The sequence below is a fragment of the Panicum virgatum genome, chromosome 3N (assembly GCF_016808335.1).
Source record: "Panicum virgatum strain AP13 chromosome 3N, P.virgatum_v5, whole genome shotgun sequence".
In the NCBI taxonomy this organism is placed as follows: Eukaryota; Viridiplantae; Streptophyta; class Magnoliopsida; order Poales; family Poaceae; genus Panicum; species Panicum virgatum.
The window spans coordinates 27,295,103-27,306,812 of NC_053147.1; the positions used below are offsets into that span (position 1 = coordinate 27,295,103).

General features: G+C 45.3%; 1 protein-coding gene across 14 annotated transcripts; it reads left to right on the top strand.

Moving 5' to 3' along the window:
* The first annotated feature begins 1,151 nt into the window (after positions 1 to 1,151).
* LOC120665461 lies at positions 1,152 to 5,347 on the top strand. Of its 14 annotated transcripts, none has more exons than XR_005671175.1 (4): positions 1,172 to 1,982; positions 4,421 to 4,479; positions 4,581 to 4,935; positions 5,111 to 5,347. XR_005671175.1 is itself a non-coding variant. In XM_039945030.1 (4 exons), coding segments are annotated over exons 1-4 (576 nt in total). In that variant the 5' UTR covers positions 1,178 to 1,612; the 3' UTR covers positions 5,112 to 5,347. The 14 variants fall into 14 exon arrangements, 5 of the variants coding, with proteins under 5 accessions (XP_039800964.1, XP_039800965.1, XP_039800966.1 ...); XR_005671176.1 differs by having other exon boundaries at positions 4,617 to 4,935; XM_039945030.1 differs by lacking the exon at positions 4,421 to 4,479 and having other exon boundaries at positions 1,178 to 1,982; positions 4,617 to 4,769; positions 4,884 to 4,935.
* The last annotated feature ends 6,363 nt before the right edge of the window (positions 5,348 to 11,710 follow it).

Below are 11,710 nucleotides of genomic sequence, written 5' to 3' on the forward strand. Positions count from 1 at the left end.
GTATACGTGTTCAATGCAGGACATGAAGGTAATAAGAGAAAATTAGTTTGGAGTTGGCCTCCTATAATCATGTTGGCCTCCTGATTTAGTTGGAGAAGTGATGCTGCTGCTCCTGGGTTGATGCACCAGTAGGTCATTGCCACAGATTACTCCTTCCAAAAGTTAGATCCTTTCCTCTTCCCATTTAATATCCTTACGATTTTCTATCTTGCTGAATGATTGAATATAAATCTGTACCTTCGTCACTTGTGCCATACTCTATTTTATTTGCTTGAGTTCATGTCTCAGTGATGCACAAAATGATAGCGGTATACGTACATAACATGTCCTGTATAAGCTGCATTCATGTGCCAACAGAACAACACTACATGACCAGATTTAGTTTATATTTAAGACTTATTTAGTTCAACATAACTATTGCTTGCAGATGGATGGATAGCAATACATGTCTTTTTTTCCTTGCTAAATTTGCAAACTGACTTGTCTTTGTTACAGTCAATTAACCTATGTCAACTAAAGACAGCATTGCTATGAAATGGAACGGAGGGGAGTCAAGCAGCACATGATGCCCTTGTACATATTTTGCACGTGAAGTGATGCAAAACCACTTTTGGTAACTAGCAATTAAGGATGAAACCAAACCTTTTGGTTCCATGTTATTGTTAACCACTCAAGTGGATGTCTGTGGCTTAGTGCAGGTTTTGTTCACATCATCACATGACATCTCTTAAGAGTTAATATTAATTGTGTTTGAATGCATGAATGTGCAAGCTGAATAGTTATGGTCGGAAACATGGCTACATATTCATGATTTACTTTTGCAAAGAAAATTTGTTTCATCCTGCACTGGCATTTTTATTCATGATTTACTTTGCAAAAAAAAAAGTTGTTTCCTCCCGTAGCAACGCACGGGCATACACCTAGTGAATGAATGAAGAAGCAATCTCCCCCCCCCCCCCCCCAAAAAAAATTGAAGGAACTAAATTAGCACCCCGGAATACGCCCAGGGTTCAGTATCAGACATCCACCACAATCCACGATCATTTCTAATTTCTAATTTCTAATTTCTAATTTCTAATCTTTAAAGACGCACCGCTCGGCGCGCGCTCATGTAGTCCACGATAGTAAAAAAAAATTTAGCCGTTTGATCTATATCCTGCGGTGGTCATCTTTCACCCGGTTGCTGTAAAAAAAAATTCATTCGCGAAACATCCGGCAGCCTCGACGCTGCCCCTGACCTCTCCGATGGCGCTCGAGCCGCGATGGATGGGAAATTTCTGCCGCCGCCCGCGGCCGCCTGCGGACCTGCGCTCCGCTGCTGCCGCCTGCACGCGGACCTCCCCAAACCCTAGTCTCTTTTGTTCCCCCCGCACCTTCATTGCTGCCGCCACTGCTTCCTTCACCAACGCCGGTCGCCGTCGAAATTCGTCGTCTTCGGTGATCCTCCCTTCGATTCACCGCGGCTACACCTTCACCTTTCCCTCCTCGGCCTATTTGAGCCCTCACCCGCTCGATTTCTCGGCCGCACAGCGCTCCCGGCGACCACCTCCGCCCGCCGCCGCCATCCACCGAGGATATCCTTGGCCTCAACGCCAACGGCGGGTCAGCGGCGATGGGCAGAGCGGTCCAACACGCCCACGGGTGGGCCCTCCCCCATGAGTGGCTTCTTTTTCAAGGCTTCGCCTCAAGAGCCGCAGACGCTGACCTCTCCTCACCGTGTGCCTCTACGGTCGTCGTTCGTCTTCTCAGCATCACGGCCGCCGCAACTAGCGGGAGCAAGAAGCGGCAGCGGCCGAACCTCCACGTCAAGTTGGCCTCACGCTGCATGAGACCCCGGCAATGGGAAGAAGAGACGTCGCTGCCGCAGAAGCTCGCCAAGACGAACTCATCTGACAACAAGAGTCCTCCCGCTCGGGCAACATGTCCAGATGGTGCTGTTTGTTCATCACTTTGCTGGCCAAGGTGGCCAACTGACCAATCAGGTACGGCCGTGCATCTTCACTTTCTGATTTCTTTGCCTCCGTGCGTCTATGAATTCCATCCCATGCTGCCTAGAAGTGCTTCGTCCATGGAGGATTTACACAATGTGTTTGATGGCTTGCTTTTGCAATCGTTGCTTCGGGCCTTTGGCCATAGAGGATGCAAGATATGTGTTTGATGGTTTGCCTCTGCAACACAGACCAATTAACAATGCGAAATTAAGCTAACAAGGAGTCCTATTTGATGGGGGGAAAAAGGGACACATCCAGGCTATTTGTCTTCTCTAAGTTAATGTTTCTTGCTCGAATATGGATTTTATTTTTATTTTTGAAGCAATAATTTAAACAAGTTAAAAGTACCTTCGATATGATGCTCCTTTGTTGGTCTCACATAAAAAAAAAGTTCAGTGAAAAAGCACATATTTGACTGATTGGTCTCCCATTAAAAAAAATTAAAAGATTTTGTTAGAATGCTAAATCACAGTTAATATTTTCTCATGTTCAGAACTAACCTTACGACTAATTGGTATATGGACATATGCAGATTGGTATTTGCAGTTTCAGGTATCTGTAAAACACAATTGGTTGAATAGAACCATGCAATACTCACCACACAAAAAAAAGGGATGCATATTTCAACAAAAGTATTTTTTTGAGCAACCAAAAGAAGTATTTCATATTGTTCTTTTTTTTTGTTGAAAATGCATAAGTATGGCAACAGATAAAGGAAAAGGGTGGTAGCTAATAAGCTCCTTCAGTTTGTGGTGGAGTGATGCCTGCTGTTAAAAAATCCTTATTTATGTCAAGCTATGTTAAGCTAATCACACATTAGAATTTAACTGTCGGCTCTGATTTTAACTTTCTTATTCGATTACGGTGTCTGCAAGATCCAGCGCTATAGTTCCAGGTAAGCAAGAAAAACATCCTATTCCAAAGTTGTAAATACAGTTAAGAACTATAACTTTTTTCTTATATTTGAGAGTGAACATGTTTCATTATCTTTAGCTTGAAATACACAGATAGTGAAGGCTTATCAGCCAATTGAATTGCAACCTCTCCACACAGTGAATTTATATAGTATGAAGGGATTGTGTTTTTTTAGATTAAGGGACAACCCAGTCTTGAACATTCACAGGTGAATGTCTACGACCACAAAAAAATATATCTGGCCATAAAACCAAAAACTTACATGAGTACTTAGACTCCAAACCTCCAATCGAGGAACACAAAAGACAAGAAAGGAGAACATAAAAAAGAAAACAAAAGACTAAACTTTGAACTTCTTCTAGATCCTTCCTTTAACCTTGCTTTGGTCCTCATGTCTTGTGATCTAGAAACCGTACTGAGTCGATCTCTACCACGCCCATAGATTAGACACTGCCATTGCTCGAAGTTGACCATGGTGTTGCAAACAAGGACTCCAAGACGACGCCTCAAGAGGAGAGCAACATTACGATGCTGCCGCCGCCCGAACCAGTGAGTCGGTTTTTCGGTTTTCACTTGAATCTGTCCCTGCAGGTTGAGATCCTTGTCGGGATGGATGACGCCCCCAACAGGGAGAACGATGCCCTCGGACGTCGTCGTCATCACCGCCAGCAGGAACACCGGCAAGGCTTTCGGCTGGAGAATCTCATCCACTGCAAGCACACAACCCGACACCTCCCGGAGCAGCGCCGCCCCAGCCTTCCCTCGCGAGAGCCGCGTTGCAGCATCACGCCGTCCCTCGCCGTGCCGTTGCCGTAGCGTGGCTGATGTTATGGCCTGGCCCCCAACTGCACACGCACAACGCCGCCGGGAGCACGCAGGCTGCATGTCATCAGACACGCTCTGCACCTCGCCGGCCGAGCCGCAGATCCTCACACCGACCGCCGAAATGGGCCATCTCCCCGCCAGATCCACCCCTGGCCTTGCCGGATCTGGCCGCCGAGGCCACAGATCCGAGCGCCAGCGGCCGCAGACGGGCGCCGGTGGCCGGTGACGAAACGCGCCGCCGCCGGGGGAGCCCCTGCCCCGAGGAGCAGCAGGGAGAAGTCCCCGCCGCCACCATCCTCTCGACTGCGTGGCGTTGCCGGCAGCTCGCTCCAGTGACGGCGAGATGGCAAGGAGAGGGAGGAGGGGCTAGCGGCGGCGTAGGGCGGGTCGCCGCCCGTGTCGCCGAGACAGGGCGACGCGGGGGCCTTTCGTCTGCCTTTGGAACTTGGTACATCATGAAGGGATTGTGTAATGTATCTATATGTTTTTTCAGTTTTTTTGCAGTGTGATAAATAAGAGCTTTGACGCCAGTCACAATAGCAGTCGCATGAAGTTTATTCTAACTTTAGTAGATAGGAAGATAAATTTATTTGAACTTGAGTGCTTAGTATTGCTTTGAATGTTGAATGAACAACGCAGGTGAGTGCAAACAAATCAGATATGTTATTTTGGTCACCTTGAAACTGCAGGCGGTATGCACATGGATAGATATCATTGACATAGGGTCAGTGGACGCCCTCTGAAGGCTGTATGTTCCCTTTGCAAATTATCTGTCTAATTTTAGACAAGCAAAAGGCAAAGGCTATTTCTAATTGCGGATTCTCACTGGCTTATATTGTTGACACAAAGTTCATACACAATGACATTGATTCTTGTGGAGCGAAGACGAGGCCATGTGGGAAGGTGAAGTTGATGGAGGGAGGGTCATGTGTGGAAGGATCTCTCATCGGTGGAGGCGTTCGTGGGGGGTGGCGCCCAGAAGTCCAGGACGTCTGCATCATCTACCTCGAGACCTTCTCCAGCAGCAACCCCTCTGCGGTACTGCTCCCTGCTTCCCTGCTGCCGTACTGAAGGAGATGGAACTTCGATTTGGGTTATGCCTTGCTGGGGCTCTTTAGCATGCTTGCTCTTTCTTGCTCGTGCTTGGCGCAGGTGACCATCTGATCTGCAAACACACTGTCCATCTCCAGGGCGTCCTTCAGTGGTGAGCACCTGCTCTGTAAACCTGCAGCTGCTTCATGATGTTCAACATCTTTCTACAGTTCTTCAAGTTCTTTTGATATCTGTGTTGCTAGGATCATAGTGGTTTCATCTAGGACTGCATAACCATTTTGTGGATATATTTCCTAATCTTTTTTCCCTTCTACTGCCGTTTCTAGAAGAAGAAGAAGAAGTTGCTCAAAAAAGAAGAAGAAGAAGAAGAAGAAGAAGAAGAAGACTCATTCGCTTCTAAACTGATTCGATCACGGACTTTTTCTAAACTGATTTGATGGATCCCTTACTTCTTGCAATTTTTTATTATACTACCTCCACAACTCTATGAGTTATATACTCTAAATTTTGTACATCCATATCCATATGCAACATTAATATAATTTACACCTTGATTGATTGAATTGGTTTCTGTAGGTTGCGTAGCTCATCTTGAATAATTTAGTCCACTAAACTACATATACATGGTACGTTGCCAATCGACATAATTTATTCTAGTGTTTTAAAGTCAATGGGCATCAGAATGGACTCTTTCAAGGTAAATTTAGACTCTACTAATTTAACTGCGCTTCGATAAAGATTCTTTACAGCTCTCAAACGTCACATGGCACCTGCATCAGTGCCATCAAATGTTCTGAAAAATGTGTTTATCTATATGAGTAAATTCACCATTCCTGACTCATGTGCTACAATGTTCTGAAAAATGTGATTATCTACATATATGCTACCTTTAGTACTATTGTACATAATTGTGCCTGTGTATTTGGATTCTATTATAATAACAAATAATGACCCATCAGATTTAATGTATATGTGTGCATGTTTGGACCTCCACAAAAAAATTCATACTGTTGCAGCTTAAAATAGTTTTTACGCATAAATACTCTTAATCTTTGTTTATCTCATTAAAAATAAAATGAGGGCGCGCCAAGGCGCGCGCAAAGTACTGTACAGGATCGAGACTCACCACGCCGCGGTCGTAGATAACACGGAGCGCGTCGCCCGCGCTGATCGCATCGTGCGACTCCACGGCAGCGACGGTCATGCACCCGGCTCCGGCCTTCCCGGCCCACCCGGACTTGTCCAGGTACTCCATGACCTGGTGCGAGTGTGCACAGCCGAAGACGAAGAACTCATCCACTGCCGCCGTCTCCACAAACGTGAGCGTGTACCAGGGTTCACCAAACCGGTGGGAACCGGTCCGGTTTGACTGGTTACCGGTCAAACCGGTCCGGCCCGGTTCCGGTTTGGACCGGTACTAAACCGGTCCAAATTCAAAATTTAAATTTAAATTCAAAAAAATGAAAAATTCCTAAAAAAATTCCTAAAAATACTTCAAGGTGCGACGAATCTAATTGTGTCAAATTTTCTCAAAAATTCGTTCATTTAGTATAGTTTGCGGGGATTTGAAGTTAAATAAAAAAAACATGCATACAAAAATATACAAATACAATGTAAAAGTAGTATAAAAGAGGATTGGAGAGTTCATTTAGGCTAAAATATATTATACAAAAATTTATTTAGTATACTTTGCGGGCATTTGGATTTAAACCAAAAAAAAAAATTGAATTTGACCGGTTACTAGTCAAACCGGCCGATAAACCGGTCAAACCGACCGGTAAGCCGTTCGGAACTGGTTGAACACGCGATTTTCAATTTGATTTTGAATTTGACTGATTTCCACCGGTTTTCGGTCAAACCGGTTCGGTAAACCGCTACCGGACCGTGCCGGTTTGACCGGACCGGTCGGTTTACTTAACCCTTTCGTGTACTCGATCATCGGCATGTGCATCAGCGGCAGCAGGACCTGCGAAGAGGCAGTAGCAGAGCTCATTCAGGGTCTGGAAGTGGTGATGATGTAGGATTACGGGAGCGGGTAGTAGTACATACCTTGGGGCGCTCGAGGGTGACGGGGAAGCTGTCGGCGAGGAGGACGGCCCGGAGGGGGGACGGGCGCCTCCGCTGCGGGATTTCTTCTTGCTGCGGAAGCGGCAGTGGAGGGCAGGGTTCAAAATTTCGGTGAAATTTCGGCGAAATTTCGGTATTTTTTCGTTTTCGGTAGTTACCGGAAAGTGGAATTTCGGTAAATTTCGATAAATTTCGTTTCAAAATTCAAAAATTCAAAAAAATTTGTAAAAAAATTTGTAAAAAATATGATAAAAAACTAGGTGTTTTTCTAAGCAAATAGGACTAGAACACACTCAAATCTAAGATCATTTGCTAGGCTAAAATTAACATTTGAAACCTTAATTTGAATGACTCGTCATTTCATGTGCAAAAATTTGTTTTCTCCCCTCGACTTCAACTAGATTTTGGTTTATCATGATATTAGTGAGATACCTATTCAATTTCATATGCATACCTACAACTAGGATGATGATCCATCGGCCGGCCCGGGTGGACTATACTCTCATCAGTAGACTAGTAGATCTGGTTTCCTCGTGCTGTCCAATTAGGCTCGTCGTCAATCTTGCTTCGCTTTTGCCTTTTGCATCTGCTTTTATATTATCATCTAGCAGCTCTTTTCTTTTGTATGTAGCGGTGAGATCGAATGAGATGGCAGCTAAAGCCCTCTGTCTGCTGTAGTCTATTATTCTTAACCAGGCCCTCGATCTGGCTCTTCTTCTAGCTTTGTAGCCGGTAACTGTGGAGACTTGGGAGTTTTTTTTTTGAAGTTGTGGCCATTGCTGATACGTGTTAAATTCCATTGGCAATTCTTCTCCATTGGCAACTGCAGATTAAGTCAGTTGTGGCCTTTGATCTGCCCCCACTTCGTGGAAGAAAGCTTTGCATTGCAATAGTAGGTCGGTGACTGTAACCTTGATTCCAGTGAATTTCCTCCGACGCCATTCCAGTCCCGAGGATAAGAAGAGAAGGTCAAATTCTTGCATCCACAGCATGCATGTGACCAAAATCTTAGGCCACAAGAGAATTGTCACCATCTATAGAGCAGGGAAAAACTTTCCGTTGGAAAACTGCCGGAAAACATACCTTTCAGAATGCTTTAACAATTCTCTATACAAATTGAATCAAACAAAAAATTCAAACACTGTCACATGAATTGATAACCAATTCAAATCATGTTTGTCCTGGATTTAAAACAACTTTTAATTGGATCAACTAATGTCCCTAAACATTTATAGGAATATCCGCCATAACAAGAATAATAAAAGTCCAGTTGAGGCCTAAGAGAGAAAATGAAAGTTGTCACATGAAATGACAAGACTTTTAATTGGTAGTTTTTGAAATAATTAAATAACTTTCAAACCATTGCTCAAATGAAAAAGTTCCTGAAACAAAAGTTGTAGATCTCGAAAAACTGAACAAAGTTGGTATTCAAAAGTTTTTCATTTGACCTCGGGAACAGTAGGAAAATCACAACTGACATCATTTTCCGGTCGTAATTCACCGAAATTTCGTTTTTTGAATTTGAATTCCCTTTCCGTTCGGAATTAGCGAATTTCGGCGAAATTTCGGCCGAAATTTCGTTTCCGGCAAACGGCGGGATTCGGAAAAAAAACGAAAAGGTGAACCCTGGTGGAGGGGGGTTCCCGGTGGCTCGCTCGCGGCGTCGACGTCGGCGAGTCTAGCTGCTGCTGGACTCTGGACATGGGCCCAATTCTCCAAACAGGCCCATGGTAAACTTTCTGATTGAAGCCCAAAATTCTGGAGCCCATTTGCTGCACACCAATCCAAAGCCAACCGACATCCAACGGCTGTTCGGATGGCCCTATTTGACTGGGCTGGAGCTGGTCTGAGCTCAGCCGTTCGGCTGCACAGGCCTAGCCGAACAGCCAATAAGCCGATGCTCCTCTCCAACCTTGGCGCCGACGCTGCTTCTCCCCGACCTCGGGCCGGCGCTCCTCCTCCCTAAGCTCCTCCCCGACCTTGCGCAGGTATGGATTGGTAGAATAGTAGCATGTTACTGAAACTAGTATTCGTGGATTGGCAAATCTTTTGAGGTCTGAACCTTTGATAGAAGCTAGTGTAGGTTATCGATGGTCTTCAAAGAAACTAGTATAAGGTTATCTGAACCTTTGAGCAAACAATATTTGCTTATCATTGTGCATTGTTGAGCTAGAACACATTTGTAGTGCTTGTTTGTTTCTAATACTGCCACTGAACGATTATTTGCAGCTATTTAATTTGGCAATGTATGCTATTCAAACCACCTTCGTATACAAACTATGTAAACTCCAATCTGTGCCATCGGATCAACATCCAAGGAGATGGGCGCATGAGTGGGAGGGGGGATTTGCAAAAGTGTGATTACCCAATCCAAGAGCGGGTCCAGATTGTAAAATTATCCCATCTCCATATCCCTTGGATGTTTATCCGATGGCCCAAATTGAAATTTTTATAGTTTGCATATGAAGGTGGTTTGCGTAGCATACTTGCGATTAAATTTAGGGTTTCTTATGGCAGGATCTGGAGGAACACCAACGAGAACAGATCCGGTTGCCTTGTCTCTCGCCGCCATGGCAACGAAGGCATCGACTGTCCTTCCTGCGGGTTGCCCGTAAAGCATCACTCGCATCTCGCGCCGCTGCTGCAGCCGCATCTCGCGCCGCTGCGATGGCATCCCGCTCAGCGCGTGTGTCCCGCGTAGCCGCAGACATGGCATGCGCCGCCTGTAGGGAATCGGGTAGGCTACGCTAGCATCACTACCGCATATACCCAAGATACTTGCGAGTAGAAGATCATAGATCGTTACCACTAGACGCGCAGCGCAGCGGAAGAAGTCGCGCGTCGATGTAGAGGAAGTAGTCGATCACGTCCCACGAACCGAGCTCCTCTTACTTGATCCCAGCAGCCGATCAGCGCAACAGTCGCAGCAGCACCTCCACGGAGTCCACACGTACGGGGATGAAACGCCGGGCGTCGGTGTGCTAGCACCGCACGCACGGCATGGGCGGCGGCCGAGAGAGAGAGGGAGGGGCGGCGGCTAGGAGGTGGCGCAGCTCTCTGGTCGTCGCCCCCCTAGCCCCTCCCTCGTATATATAGGGCGTACTAATGGGCTTCTATCTCATAGGCCCATTAGTAACCCTAATCCCTCTTGGATCAATATCCTCTTGGGCCTTTAAACCGTATTATGATGATGGGCTCTTGGGCATATCACCAACAATCTCCCACTTGCACTAGAGACAATCATACATGCAAGCTTTCCAACATTCCAAACTCCTTAAGTGTGTGACCCGTTAGGTTCATGTGTAGGTGGTCGTGATCGGAAATCATTTCTGAATCACAAGTCAATAGCGGCACCTAGCAGGGCATAGTGACTCACAAATACACATAAAGATCATATCGGCCGAACCATAGATATACTCATACACCGATCCCTTTGCCACACGATACCAGTCAAGCTCAAAGCGAGATGCGTGCCACCTTTGTGATAGCTCGACCATTCTCTCGATCTAATAGTGGATTCTATTCATAACTAACCTTTAGTCATCATGATTAACTCTTTAATCACTTTGGCATGGCCATGCACTTTCAAATCCAACTCTCTCGAGGGGCCCAGAGATATCTCTCATGTTATCTAGGAGGGGCAAATTCCATCTTGATCCGCTCACATCCCATTCCATGTTTCATGACACACTTGTAAGCTGCTTTTGTAACTACCCAGTCACGGAGTAGCGTTTAGCAGCCCCAAGATGCACCACTACACCCAGTGAGAAACAATGGCGATCTCAGGTCTAAGGATTCAGTAGGTATAACACTCAAGAACAACTGATGGCACATACAAAATAACAATCCCAACATTGTCTTGGAGTGGGTCAATCCAACACCATGTTCACCAACATGTGTCCACATCATTAATCCGATATCTCCATATCCATGATCCGTGAAACATGATCATCAATTAATGCATGTGCTAGTCTCAACGTCGTTGTTGTCCCACACAACGACATAAACTAGGGATAATTTAGAATCATATCATTGTCAACAAAGAGTTTCACGAACAAGTCACATACTTGATAATCAATGTAAAAATAATCATCCATGGAACAAATAACAATTATTTATCATTACATAAACATACTCATGACATAAAAATCTCCCACGCACACTAGAATCACTGATGTAAGTATCTAATACCCATAGATCTCATGTGCGCCTCATGCTTTGGTTGTGAGAGAGACTTCGTCAACGGATCAGCAACGTTTGAATCCGTGTGCACCTTGCAAAACTTCATATCACCTCTCTCAACAAAGTTACGGATGAGGTGATACTTCCGCGGTATATGTCTGGACTTCTTAGTTGTTCTAGGCTCCTTTGCTAGTGCAACGGCACCACTATTATCACAATAGAGATCCACTGGACTGGACGCACTAGGAACAACACCCAAGTCAGAAACAAACTTTCTGATCCAAACAGCTTCTTTTGCAGCTTCGGAAGCTGCAATATACTCGGCCTCTGTCGTCGAATCAGCCACCGTATCTTGCTTGGAACTCTTCCAGCTCACTGCCCCACCATTGAGGCAGAAAACAAAACCGGATTGCGATTTGGAGTCATCTTTGTCTGTTTGAAAACTAGCATTGGTGTAACCCTTTACAAGGAGCTCATCTTCGCCTCCAAATATTAGGAACATGTCCTTAGTTCTTCTCAAGTACTTAAGGATACTCTTTACAATTGTCCAGTGAGGTTCACCGAAATCTGACTGATACCTGCTCGTAACACATAGAGCAAAGGAAACATCTGTGCGCGTGCAAAGCATAGCATACATGATCGACCCTATGGCTGAAGCATAATGAATCGTACTCATC

Coding starts and splice junctions, on each gene's coding strand:
- LOC120665461 (XM_039945028.1), top strand. CDS start 1,613: ATGGGCAGAGCGGTCCAACACGCCCACGGGTGGGCCCTCCCCCATGAG. Junction 1,983..4,616: donor GTGGCCAACTGACCAATCAG/GTACGGCCGTGC, acceptor TGTGGAGCGAAG/ACGAGGCCATGTGGGAAGGT. Junction 4,770..4,883: donor CCAGCAGCAACCCCTCTGCG/GTACTGCTCCCT, acceptor TGCTTGGCGCAG/GTGACCATCTGATCTGCAAA.